Genomic DNA, 15,142 nt, shown 5'->3' with positions numbered 1-15,142 from the left:
TTTTTTGAAGATTATGTGAATGGTGATTCTTATTTGTAAATGTTGGGAAAAATGATTGATACCTCACCTCTTTTGAATATTTTATTTTCATGAGCTGTTTATCCAGAGTTCCTGTGTATCCAGCTTATAAAATCTTTCCTAGATTTTGACTTGGACAATGCCACAACCTTGCTAGAATCTTTCCAAACTGTTTAATAAGCTGAAATATTGAAAGTTGTTTTAAATTTTTGCCATTTTTTATATTTTTCTTTCTTATCAGCCTTTCACACTTGGATTTCATCAATTAGAAAAACAGGAGAAAAGCTCCTGTTTTTCAGCGAACCTTTTTGGATGTTCTACAACTTTGGTGAAAAAGTATGGCACATTGTTTCAACATCTTTTCCATAGTTAAGATCAGTTTTAACCCTTCAGGCAGGGAGCACGTGAATGTCACACACATGTTAAGTTGTATGTATTGGTGGATGTGACAGTCTCGCAGCGCGCAGTGCTTGCTTCAAAACTTCATAACACTGCCATCTCGTAATGTTTATTTGAACAACTGGCTCTGTGTTATCATGAGGCTTCGTTCTGTGTTTTTATAACTGCATAGGATTGCATATCGGTGATGAAATACAATTTTATATTTCAGCCAGTTAGGTATGGCTGGTATCTAAGCAATCTTAACATTTATGATGTAATCACTTATTTTGTCTACCTTAAGCATCTAGCTTCACATCTAGTATTCTCAAACCAGTCTTGCTTTTGCTGTATTACGATATATAAGTTTTGTCCCTATATCCTTTGATTTATGTACTCTTTCTATTAACTTCTTATATACAACAAATTAATCTAATAATTTATTATGATGTCAATAATAGATTTTTTTGTTAACCTCATAAGGAAGTCCATGTAGCAGACAGATTTTTTTAAAATTATTGTCTTTGAAGAATACCGTAATATTAGTCAACACTTCTTTTTTAACTAACATAATAAGAACTAGGAGTAAATGTTTTGTGCTAAAATGTTACAGTTGGCAATATTTAAGATGTCAATATTTAAGAAAGAAATAAAAACAACTAGCTATCCATTTTGGATCAGATACAGTTAGAGATTAAAACAGCATTTCCTTAACTGTTGATTTGTATCTTACTTGCAGGAAGTAATTACTCCTCCTCTCCTTAAAGTTATTGATTTTATAAGGATTTGATTTTTAAGTGTTGCCCAACACTTAGCATTGGAGTCATTGGTAGTATGGTTTAAGTTATCATAGTGAGATTATCCCCGACCAGACCCAAATAGGAATCATTGATTTTATTTAAAAATACTTTAATTCACTTAATTAATTTGTGTATATAATATGCATTAAAATTTCTGCAAGTTATTTTTAAATCTTGTAAAAATATATTCTAAGTCAGGAAGACAGTACAAAAATAATTTGTCACATCAAGAAGACGTATATTTAGGTAGTGATTAAAAATATATGAACTGAATAGATTCATGTACTATACAGGTTAATTTGTTTCTATATATCATAATGTTCAAGCTGTGGTGTTTTATGTAGAATTTCTATTATTAATGTTATATTTGTTTCTAATAGCCAGTTGGCAAATTGTATAAATGAATCTTATAGCCTGCAGTTTGATATATTAATTCTATTCTAATTTTAGGTAAAAATATATATTATGAATATTTATTTTTATTTTTTATTGTAAAATATGTGTTTTATTTTATTTTTATAATTTTATTCAAAAAACTGAGTACCAATTATTTTTTGTTCTATTTCATTCTGAAACTTCTTAAGGCATTGAAATTTCATAAAAAAATCATGTAAAATTTTGGTTATGATCACCAAGTAGGAATAGCTTTCTTATTGTAAAATAATGCTTTCTTTCAATTTGGTGATAGTGTAAAATATCTTGTTTGATTATTAGCAGTTATTGCTAAATATTTATTACTGCTTTCTCTGTGGATGTAAAATAATTCTTGAAATTAAAAATAATTGAAAAGTAACTCCATGTTGTATGTTTTCCTTTGACAATTATAAAAATAGATCTTTAATAATGAATTCTGTATGCAATAGTACACCGAATTTCATTTATTTTTAAATTTAACATAATATATGAAAAACAATAAATGTATGTACGGGTTATTAAAAATAGTGAATACTAATTAATAACATTCTTTGAGTAAAAAAATTCATTTCAGTTTCAATTTAGTTACATTTTTATTTATGACATCAGTGTAACATAATGTACACATTGAATTTTTTTACATGATGATGTATATGTCTACTAAGCTTAGGTATTAAGAATTTATAACTGTAAATAATTTTATTATTACAAGTGAAACACTTGTAATCTGTTTATTTTGTGGAATAAAGATTATTATTATTATAAACCTATTAACTTGCTTTAAACTAATTAATTTTAATTACTATTATGCTCTAATCTATTCTAATAAATAATCCTAATAATTTTACTTTGTCAAAGTTTATAAAATAAAATAGTGAGCTTATTCTCCATAAAATGTAGTGTAGTGGTTGTAAAAAAGATTATTTCCTTGTTTTGTCACGTGCTTCTGTTGTCACTGAAAAAACGGAATGCATGGTAACATAAAAAAAATTGTTCAAAGTTTTTTGTAGATTAATTAAGTAAATAAGTCCAGCAATGCTTAGTGTTTAAGTTGTTTTTTTAAATTTTTATATCAAGGAAATATTATTTTCTTTTAATAAAAACATGTTAAACTAAAATTATTTTCAAAATAACTTACTACAGAAATTGTATGTTTACTGTTTATAGAATGACAGTCATGGCAGTACTTAAATCATTAATTTTCAAATAGGAATCACTCAGACTAAATAATATGATCCTAGATTTCCTGTTCAAGTATTTATCTGATATTTCAGGTTGAACTATTTTTTTAAAATTAGGATGCAGATTGAGTTTTTCAAGCCTCATCATTAATTGAATGCTTAGAAAAAGAGTGCCTTACTAATACAATTCTGAATGAAACAGCATGTGCATTCCTTTATTTCCTGATCGTTTTGAAACAGCCATAATGTTTCAGATTGCAGCATCCCAGAAATTGAGGGTTAAAATGGAGGTAAATTGATTAAGCATAAAAATGCCAACAACTGAATCCACATCTTATAAACACTCTGAAATCATCATCAAAATTAATAAATGCTGGATTAAAATTCTCTGTACACTGTTGGTATTCTGTTATAACTAATAACTATCCTGGCCAATGCTGCTTAGATAACAAAATCAGAAATTAATAAAAAAATACTGATGAAAAAATTAATTTTCGAGAAACATTTTGAATGATGCTTCATTTAATGATTATTATATAAATGTAATTTAATTTAAAAGAAAATAATTCAGTATCATTTAAACCAAGTTTGTAATGAAAATTAATAAACATCTTTAAAAGAAAAAAATATTTTCTAATAGTGTGAAAAGAAAGATGAAATTTTAATGTATTTTATTTAAAATTTTAGTTGTTAATGATACAGTCTGAACTAGAGAATTAAGTTTAAAAAAGTTATATCACTGTAATGTCATCTCGAAATAAATAAATAAATTAAAGTCCATCACTCTTTCAGGCATGATTATTGAATGGCTGATCTGTCTTTTCATTAAACTTATTGATCGATTTAATCTTCCTCCTAGCAGTTGTTGTACATGTTGACTAAATTTTAATAAATGTATATATAAAAAAATCTTTTTTTAGTTAAAAGATCTTTTTAAGAGCACTAGACACAAGATTTTTTTAAGAGCACTAGACACTTGATTTAACTAGTGTATGTAAAATGTAAAGGTGGGTTTTCCTTACAAGCTGTGCCTCTATTTGCCTCCTCTACCCCACTCCTATAACCTGGTATGCGGAACACTTGGTGGTTACTACAAAAGTAAGATCTCTAAATGATATTGCTTATATTTATTACTTTTCTTTTGTTAATTCTACCAAATTCATTTATTTTTTCTATTATTTATTTAAATTGTCATTTAATTTTTTATTTATTCTACTGTATTAATTTATTTATTTGAACTACTATATAAATTATTGTGCGTCTCTAAAATATAGCATGAATTAACCTTTTAATTAATTATATTAATTTTATGTTTATTGCAGTACGAACTAATATCTCTGTAGTATTCATAATTTTTTTTATAATAAATTTAATAATGATTATAATTATATTACTTTACTCACAATTCTTTAACACTATTTATTTATATATTTATTTGTACAATTTAATGTTTTTATTTTGTTTTTGTAGGCTTACAAAGCTCAAAAGAATATTAATTATTGGTGCATACATGTTATTTAGAAATAATTTCTGTAACTAACTATGCCATGTCAAATAAATTCATAACATTAAAGCCTATAATAAATAAACAGCTCATTTCATATACTTTTGTGTTATGTCATTGTTTCTGTTTATTTATAGTAAAACCTTAGTTTAACATACATGAAATAAAAAACATATACTTTCAAGAAATAAATAAAAAAATTACTTCATACACATCTAGAATGAAACATTAGGCGTAAATAATTTTATATGTAATAACAAAGTACCAGAACATATTTTGTTACCGTTACTAGTAATGGTATAACTGGATACGGTGCAAGTCATTGCAAATTAATGGATGTGACTTTGAGAATACTCTACTTTGGCTGCTGGTATGAGGAGAAGTCACTGAATGATGTTAAGAGCAGTGAAGGGGATGCCACAGTGAACTGCTGACCCAACTTCAGATGTTACATACACTATAATTGTGCCTGTTACTGTATTTAGTTCCTAAGCTTACCATTCCATTACTTCTCTCTTTTCCTTCATATATACTTATCTTTCAAAATGTAGTACTTTGTTTTTTAAGAACAAAAGAAAAATGAACTAGTGTGTTCCAAAAGACAAGCAAAAAGCATTTTTAAATGTTGGTCTATAAGTTTTATAAACAAAATTATTTTATAAAATTAAAAACAGTTCTCTGGATAGAATATTAAACTGTTATTTTTAAATTACATGTAAGATTTAATAGAATTATAAATTATGAAAAATTTGTAACTACTAATTAATAAAAAATTATTACACCTATAGCGATGCAACTTTAATTATGATTTACTTTGCAGGATGTGTATAAATCTGGTATGTTTTACATTGGAAACACATTTTATGTAGATAAACGGTATCCTGAAAATTTAGATTATAGTGAAGTTATTCGATCTTGGGCTGCAAAAAGAAAGATAACGATGAATCGTGTAGATGTTATGGAGAAAACAAAAATAAGTGATCTTGTTGTGCGCTTTGGTTATCCATATCTTTATCAACATTTGGGAAATTGCGAACATCTTTTTATTTTTAGTGATGCAAGGTAAATCAGTTGTCTAAAATAAAATGTTCCACCAATTTTCAGTGTGTGTAGCTAGTATTTAATTAAATTTTACTGATTTTTTTCTTTTAAGTATTTTTTAATGAATGTAATACTTAGTCATGTTTATAGATATAAAATTATGTTAATTACAGAATTTAGGGAATGTTATTTTATTCTATGCTAGCTTGTTTTGTTTTCTCTCATCAGTCATTTGATAATTTTGTGAATCATTCTTCTCATTTCCATACTATTCTTTCAATTTTATCCTGTTTGTTAAATTTAAATAATTTCAGCATATCTGTTATGTTGAATATTGCAAAGTTTCTACATCTTTATTTGTTTTGTGTATTGTAAGTTTGGTCCCTTATAGTTACTACCTTCTTTACTTATGACCTAATCTAGCTCTGGTAGAAAGAATTAGTCACAGACTTTTTCTCAAATTCATTTTAAAACTTCATTATTTACAACCTTTGTTTCCCACTTAATTTTCAATTCTCTAATGTAACACCACATTTCTAAAGCCTTTATTGTTTGCCTTTATATAGCTTTTGTGTTAACCAGTTTTTGCTGCTTCATATTAGACAGTTCATATAAATATTTTTGAGAATTGGTTTCTTATTCCTAAATTTATGATTGATATTTTTAATTCTTTTTTCAGTAAAAACATTGTCCTACCTTACCTTTAAGACTTAAATGGTCCATTCTTTGTAATTTTAATTCTTTTTTTAGTAAGAAGATTGTCCTACCTTACCTTAAAGAGTTACATGGTCCATTCTTTGTAATTTAACTGCCAAAATGACAAAGTTATTTAAATTCTTGTATAAATGTTCACACATAATTTTATTAATATTCTCCTGCATTTCATTATCATTGTTTTACTCATTATTTTTAAATTAAATTCTTGTCTTATCAATGAGTCCATTTTATTCACTTTTAATTTGATCAGTTTTAGTATAAGCTAAAAGAACAAACACATTAGCCAATCTTAATTGTTTCTCCTTGGACTTTTAATCTGCTGCCAAATGGTTTTTTTAAAACATTTATAAGGGGTCAGGATGATCTGCTTACAGTCTGAAAAACTTGATAGTTTGCATCATCTTTCCACTTCTTTTATTGGAGGTTTATTTAACCTTCAGGTCTAATTTCAGCAATCAGGTTATTTTATAGATGATTAGTAGTTAATTATGAATATTCAGTTACATTAATATTATATTACTATTACTAACTTGGTAGATTTTAGAGCGAGGTTGGACTGTATGTTCATAGGCGATGAATGAAGACAATGCCTTGTTGAGTAATGGTTTAATGAATTGTTGTTTTGACAGTTAATGAAATGAATTGTAACATAATGTATAACTTGACATATAAAAATAAAAAAATATAAAATTAAATAAAATATTAAAGCTAACGTTCATCCGAACAAAGAATGGAGTCCATCCAGACTAAGAGTATGACGTGACCGCCTTGGATCAGATTCAAGCGCCGAATGCTAGTAACTATGAGTAACACTGATTGTCCATCTGGACGAAATGAAAAATGCGACCGCACTGCGTGGGATTCTAACATTAGAATGCTAGTACAAGCTAACTTTCCCGTGAGCACTAGCATCCACTATATTGCAGCACCGGACGGCTTGATATGGAACAGAACCCAATATACCACCAATTACCACCAATACCACCAATTATAATTACCTTAATTATAATTTTGTGATACATTACATGAAATGAAACTTAATATACATACAAAGAGTATTACATAAAATAATTACGTAAACTTTGAAAGTACAAAAATTAAAGTTATCTCAACAAATCTAATATTGATACAGGCAAAGCCTACAACCAAAACAAATTTAAATAAACAAATACATTAGGAAGACGTTAAATAAATCTCATTGATTACACTTTGAATGACTTAATTCATTGCAAGCATTTAAATTTGGAAGAACAATCAATTTATTAATAGTTCTTTTTACTATCATGTTATTTTGAAAGGTGATGTGATAGTTTTCACATCAACTAATTTAACTAGTACATCGTTACCTGGATACGCTTCAACAATTATTCCTAATTTCCACATCAGTGGAGGAAGATTACTTTCTTTAATTATAACTACATTGCCAACACAAATGTTATTATTTGATATTTTGCACTTACTTCTCTGTTGTAGAGAATGTAAGTAGTCGTTAGACCATGCCTTCCAAAAATCTCTCAGTAATTTTTGTGTAAGCTGCCACCTAGCAAGCTTATTTACATTAATGCCTGAGAAATCATTTTCAGGTAAGGAAGTTAATGGAGCAAAGGTTAGAAAATGTCCAGGAGTAAGTGGAGCAGTATCAGACATATGCTGCCCACCATGATGGATAGGTATTTCCAACGTGGAATAGGATTTCTTTTGGTGACAGATCTGACAATATATGATTTTTATTTTTTAAATGAAGTGACGACAATATGAAAATATGTTTAATGTTTGTATGAACAAAGAAAAGGGTTTTGAAAGTTCTACAGCTTCTGTAGCTTGAAGAGCAGCTGAAAACACATTAGTTTTGCTGGACTTCTCTTCCTTGAGCGAATCTGGCAGAATCATATAAATGATAGGCGAATTGGATGGCCAGGCATCCTCATCTTGTTTCAGAAACGACGGACTGTTCCACCAGAGTTGTGACGAGGTTAATGCATCTGGCATGCAACCATGTGACAGGATGTCTGTGGGTTATCCCTTGAAGGAATGTGCTTCCATAAGCATTCCTTAGTTAGCTCTTGAATTTTGCAAACTCTGTTTGCGACGAATATCTCAATCTATTAGGAAGCGAAGACAACCAGTAAAGTACTACTTTAGAATCCAACCAAAAATGGATTGAATCATATCTTATACATAAAATACACTTAATCTTCTTATTGAATAAATGAGATAATAGAAGAGCCACATTCAGCTCTAACTTAGGAGTAGAGATTTGCTTGACTGGAGCAACTCTAGATTTTGAACACAATAAGTAGGTTTCAGTGTGTTCATTGCTATCAACAGATCTGATGAAAAGACATGCACCATATGTGCTACTACTTGCATCGCAAAAACCATGTAATTGATAACTCTCACTAAAACTAATTTTAACTAATCTAGGAATCTTAAAATTACTTGAAGATTTGAGTTGAGAGTACAGAAAATTCAATTTTTCTACAAGCGGAGCGGGAAGAACTTCATCCCAGTGAAGGTTTGTGCACCATAACTCTTGTATGAGCACTTTAAACAGAACGATTATAGGAGCAAGTAGTCCTAAAGGATCGAACAATGAAGAAATGATTGACAAAATGGAACGCTTGCTGTAAGAAGTATTATTATCTTTTGGTTTGAATTGATAAATGAAATCATCGCCTTGAGGATTCCAAAATAATCCAAGTATCTTGATATTTTCATCCTTATCTAATTTGATGAAAGAACCAAGAATTGTCAAACATATCTGGAATGTTGGAATGGCATTTATGTAATGAAAGTCCGTATTTGTTAAGCAATAACAAAATATCATTATATAATTGTTTCAACTGATCAATGTTGTCACAACCAGTGAGCAGATCATCGACATAAAAATCTTGCTTAATTACTTGGCAAGCTTGAGGAAAAGAGGCTTCATTTTGATTGGAAATTTCAATCAAACATCTTGTTGCTAGGAAACTTCAAGGTGCTAAACCATAAGTAACTGTCTAAGTTATACGGAATGATTGATGAGTTGGTATCATCATACCAGAGAATTCTTTGTAATGAAAAATCTTGAGGATTAATGCAAATTTGTCTGTACAGTTTAGGTATGTCTCCTGATAGCACATAGCTGTGAGTTCTAAAATGAACTATAATTAAAAATAAATCTTGTACTACTGGATCTGTAGCAAGAATTGAATTGAGTGATTGGCCATTTGAATTTTTCGCACTACCATCAAATACTACTCTTGTTTTGGTAGTGATGGTAGATTCACGAAATACTGCATGATAAGGCTAATAGAAGGTTTCAGATGGCACCTTGGACTGAGATGAATCTGCAGGTTGCATGTGATTTAATTCTTGATATTCTTTCATGAAATGGAAGTAATCTCCCTTAAGTTTAGTGTTTTTCTGAAGTCTACAATGTAACAAATTGAAACGATGCCTTGGATTTTCATAAGAATCTCCTAAAGCGCAGTTTTCCTTATGAGGAAGAGATACAACAAATCTGCCTTTGTCATCACGAAAGGTATTTTCAATGAAAAGTTTTTCGCAGAAAGATTCCTCCTTGGTCAATAAATGAGCTTTGATCTCTTCAGGTCTCCAGAGTGACTCTAATTGAGAGGAAAGCTGTTCATTGCTGACAAAAAGCAATTTGAATCTGAATCATTTTTCTGTTTACTAGGTTTAGTAGGGATTTGACCAGAAACTGTGAAACCAAGATGAGTTTCTTGAAGTATGGTATGATTAGAATTCTGAGTTAATTGAACAGGCTTAAGTAGAGAAAGATAATATTGAGCGCATAGGAGAATGTCGATTTGCCCAGGAATATTAAAATTAGGATCGGCTAGAAAAAGTTGAGAAGGAATTTCCCAGTCAGTTACGTTTACAAAATCAGTATGTAACAGACCTGTAATAGATGGTAGTACACTACATTTCAAGTTAAAAATAAAAACTTCATATCTAGAATTAATGTTTAAATCAATACTTAGCTTAGATTTGGTACGACATTGCTAATACCTGTGATCGGCATGAGAACAGGTTTGGTTTGAAGCCTAAGTTTGGCGGTAAACCTTTCAGTACAAAATGAAATCATAGAAGCGGAATCAAGTAAGACCCTGGCTTGAATGAAATAACCTTTTTTTATCTTTTATATTAACTACAGTTGTTACAAGTAAAACAGACTTGTTAGGTTCTGATTTTAAAGTACAATATGAACTATTAGTGAAGGAGCTTATTCTGCTTAGAAAATTTATTTGCTGCGTCTTGCAGCGTTTTATCTAAATGAATTAGTTAGTGTATGATGCTTCCGTGAGAATTTTTTATATTTATGATTGCTTGGGCAATCTTTGACAATATGTTGTTTACTTAAACAATTAAGACATATTTTTTCTTGAAATATAAGGTTTTTTTCATCTGTTAATATTATAACTTAAAAACTTATCACATTGATATAATGGATGGTTTCTAGTTTTACATAATGTACACGTAAAATTATTAGAATTATTTACGTGAAATACATTTTTTCTAGAAATAGGTTTTGAATAATCATATTTTTTGCCATTAAATCCTACATTAGGTGGCTGTGGTTTTTGATTACTTTGAATCATGTCTGTGGATTCAAGTGAGTTGTTCTAACTTTGGAAATTCAATAAACGTTTTTTCCCAGTCTCGTAAAGTATTTAAATTTAAGTTTTGAGTAATTAACTGTATTATAATAAATTCTAAATAGTCAATATTTAGATTCTTCAGTGAATTAATATTTAAATTAACTTAGTCAATGAATTTAGATAAATTTTCAGAATTTTCCTTTTTAATGGTCTTAAATTAATAATTTCTAAAGCATGTTTAGCTGCTATTAGCGTTTTGTTATCATAACGAGCTTTAAGCAGCTCTATTGCAGTTTCATAATTTTCAGACGTTACTGATAAATTTTTTATTACGTCAAGAGCATTGCCTCTTAAGAAATTTGTAAGGTAATAAAATTGTTCAACATTAGAAAATTCTTCTCAGTTATGAACTAAACTATGAAAAATATCAAAGAATTTATGCCAAGCCTTCACATCACCGTGAAACAGCTCAATTTGTATAGGTTTGTTAATCACTTTAGTTGCATCAGTTTACCTCTGAAATTTTGAAACAATTTTCTAATTGTTTATGTTTTAATTTAAGTTTATCAAAAATATTATCATATGTGTGCCTGTCCTGTAGGTCTTTATCTGTTGCATCTTGGTGCTATTCAATTTCAGATTGAACATAAAAAAATAGTTTTTCGTATTCTAACAGTTTATCAAACTTAATGGTAAATAGATCATAATCGCCTCAATTAAGATCAAAGTTTTCATTGAATGTTTTTAAATTGGCTATACTGTTCTTCATAATGCCTCATTTTTTAATTAAATCCTTGAATTCCATTTTTATTGGCATCATATACAAAATAATATTAAATTAGAATGAAATAAAGTTATTATAAAATAAAGTTAAAAGATAAATGTCATATACAACAATATTGTTAAAGTATAACTTATGCATAAAGTTGAATGAACTGGCTTGGTTGTAAATATGATACGATATTGCTAACATCTGCTGTTTGCAGGTCAGCAAACAATAGAAAGATTGCCTGAGATATGTGCACGCGTGTTTTGTACAGAACGATAAAGGAAAACTTGTCCAAACTGGAATCGAGGGTTGATCTTTGATCTTTATACCTGCAGATGTAAGATTACACATTTAGTCAAGAACTAACTGTGTTATAAACCATTGAAATATTCACAAACTTGAATGTTTCAATAATGTTAACTTTTTAATTGCACTTTTAACATACACCCATAATTTTTGATACACTTTTTATAAATAAATTATAAATACCATGTTGTTGACTTGGTTTGACCTTATCGAAACCCACAAATGAATGCCGTAGAGCGGCTAAGTCCGTGTCGTTAATACAGCGACTCAACGATGCTGTCCCTCAATCCAGCCACCAATTAACGATCCGCCCACAATGACCATGAAACGTGGTAGATTTTAAGGCAAGGTTGGACTGTATGTTCATAGGTAATAAATGAAGATAACACCTTGTTGCTTGTTAAATAATGGTTTAATGAATTGTCATCTTCACAGTTAATGAAATAAATTGTAACATAATGTATAACTTGATATATAAAATTAAAAAAAAACATAAGATTAAATAAAAAATTAAAGCTAACGTTCATCCGAACAAAGAATGGAGTTCATCTGGACTAAGAGTATGACGTGACCACCTTGGATCAGATTCAAGCGCCGAATGCTAGTAACTATGAGTAATACTGATTGTCCATTCAGACGAAATGAAAAATGCGACCACACTGCTTGGGATTCTAATTTAGAATGCTAGTATAACTTTCCGGTGAGCACTGGCATCCACTAGATCACAGCATCGGATGGCTCGATGTGGTTCGGAACAAACTATTATATTATGCATATTTCATTACATTAATAGTTAATTGTATTTTAAATTTTATTAATATAAACCACCTATTACAAAATATTGAGATAAGACAAATCTTACCTTAATTTTATCATGATAGTATTTTTGCAGAATCCCGCATCTTCAGTCATCATTGAATTCATTCTCATACTATTAATTGCACATTATATATTTGTAATAAACATTTCACCATGTGCATGGTTTATTTTAATAAGATAGTATTTAATATTTCTAATATCTTTATTTAATGTACAGTTAATAAAATGAATTCAATCATGACTGAGGAGTGGGATCTGCGAAAGTACTACCATGGTAAGATAAAGGTAACATATGTCTTATCTCAATATTCTGCACTAGGTGTTTTATATTAATAGGATTTAAAATATAATTTAATTGTGCAGAGAAATAATATGAATTTTAAAAAGATTAATTGTAATAAAATAATAGTTAATTGTATCAGTTCTATATTCCTGTAAATATAAAGATTTTAACTTATATTATTCTTGACTCTGTGTACCATCCATTTCATTCTCTACTTGCCTTTTTATTAGCACAATATTTTGGATTTATGAGATGTCTTAATTGATGTTGCAGTAACTGATATAGATGTCAATGGAGTTGCTTCTGTTTTCTTCTAAAGGTATTCCTGTATCTTCCTGTATTGTGTACACTAACATTTTGTAACCAATTCAATCCTAGTTCAGCTAAACAACTTAGTATATTCAGGCAGTATGTCAGCTGATTTCCCTTCTGTTCTTGTGTAAAATCATCAAAGCTCTACCGAGTTCATAGTTGGTGCAGTTCCTCATTACCAATTTTTTTTCTCTTCCTTCAACCTGTCATCAGGTAGCTTTTCTCTGTTTATAGTTGAAAAGCTACTAAGTTGGTGTCCACAGATTTCATAGTCCAAAGTAAGCTATTCACTTGATATTTATACATATTGGAGAAAACATGTAATTGTATAAAGTGGAATAAAATGTTTACTTTTTAAGGAATAAAGCAATCTGACTAATAAATAATCTATGCTGACACAGTTTTATAGTTGTAAGACCATTTGAAAAGATTTTTTTGTTAAATTCAAGCAAAATTACAGTATTACTGAAAACCATGCCTTTCAATAACTTTGTGAATTTGAAAGAATTTTTAGAAGGGAGTGTTTGTGTATTGTTCCTGTATTTAATTGCTGGCTAGTGATTAGTTACTCATCTGTGTAACTTGATTTAAAAGGTTTGAAACTTATAAATTGCATGGGGGTTTGATGTTTTTTAAATGAAAGTTGAACTTAAAAATTTTACGTTGTTGTTTTTTTAGCTTATCAGAAAATCATATCAAAAAACAATCAAATGGTCTAAATATCTTGTAAAATGTTATTATAGTACCTTATCCCTAAATATTTATTTGTTTTTCTAACCTGTATCAGAGGTAGGGATAAAACATCCCACAATTAAAAATAGAAGTTGTTGTAAGTTTTTCAATGCCCTTTTTTCCTTTGACGTAAAATAAACAAATAAATGGGATTATAAGTGACGTTGTAAGGTTAATCACGATTTTTAACTTTATTGTTGCATAAAGTCTTACCCATAAACATCTTGCTAGCATAAGGTATATTATAAGTTACTTTTATTCAACCCACCGGGTTGGTTTATTGGTGAACTTGTCATTGCAAATCAGCTGATTTCGAAGTTGAGAGTTCTAAGGTTCAAATCCTAGTAAAGGCAGCTACTTTTATATGGATTTGAATACTATCGTGGATATCAGTGTTTTTTGGTGGTTGGGTTTCAGTTAACCATACATCTCAGGAATGGTCTACCTGAGACTGTACAAGACTACACTTCATTCATTCGTATGAATATGTTAACCACCGTAAATAGTGGTTCTAAAGGTTAAACACGAAAAGGAAAAAAGTTACTTTTATTCACTCTACTAGTAAATATTTCATTGCCACACATATGGTTATAAATAATTTGTTATTCACTAAGTGTTGATATGGTTACAAGATATTTTACCTATAATAATAAAAGGATAAATAAAACATCCCTTAATAAAAAATTTGTCATTAAGGTCTAGAACCACTGAAACTTCATTTGACTGTTTAAAGACATTTTCAGTATTAAAATATTTTAATATTTACTTATTTATTACTTATTTATTTATTTATTTTGGAATATTTACTTCTGTTTTTATTAGGTGTAATCAGATTTGCAGTATGTTGCAACATAAGCTTTCCATATCCTACCTATATATAACCATACAATTAGTTGTTATATTTAGTCATGTATTTTTTTTTTAAAAACCCTTTATCTTGTAAAAATTCAAGGTTATTAAGTCTGTATGTATTCTTATTGAAGATTGTAGTATGATTGCTTCTCATATAACCTGATAGTTCTGCAACATTTGGAATATCTCAGGAAGTAGCATCCTGAAAATTGAAGGGTGTCAGTAGTATCCTGAAAATTGAAAGTGTAAATGTCCGTAGCTGGTGCCAAGTTCTTGTAGGTTGCTGAAATTGAAAAATACTTTAGAGTTTCAGTTACACTACATATTAATGGCCTTTTATAATAATAGCAGTTAGTATTACTTTAAAAAAAGAAACATAAATTAAAAATAATATGCATTACTTTCATTT

At 29.0% G+C, this 15,142-nt stretch overlaps 1 protein-coding gene across 1 annotated transcript in view; it reads left to right on the top strand.

The window, feature by feature from the left end:
* Positions 1-15,142, top strand: part of Pbp49 (proximal sequence element A Pbp49) — a 42,108-nt gene that overhangs the window by 16,121 nt on the left and 10,845 nt on the right. The window contains exon 4 of the mRNA XM_075376253.1: positions 5,116-5,357. Coding sequence (XP_075232368.1) covers positions 5,116-5,357 — 242 coding nt within the window. The remainder of the gene's footprint in view (positions 1-5,115; positions 5,358-15,142) is intronic.

Source organism: Lycorma delicatula, chromosome 1, assembly GCF_047948215.1.
Source record: "Lycorma delicatula isolate Av1 chromosome 1, ASM4794821v1, whole genome shotgun sequence".
NCBI classification, from domain to species: domain Eukaryota; kingdom Metazoa; phylum Arthropoda; class Insecta; order Hemiptera; family Fulgoridae; genus Lycorma; species Lycorma delicatula.
The sequence above is the reverse complement of the archived record's forward strand: the minus strand, read 5'-3'. Positions and strand labels throughout refer to the sequence as shown.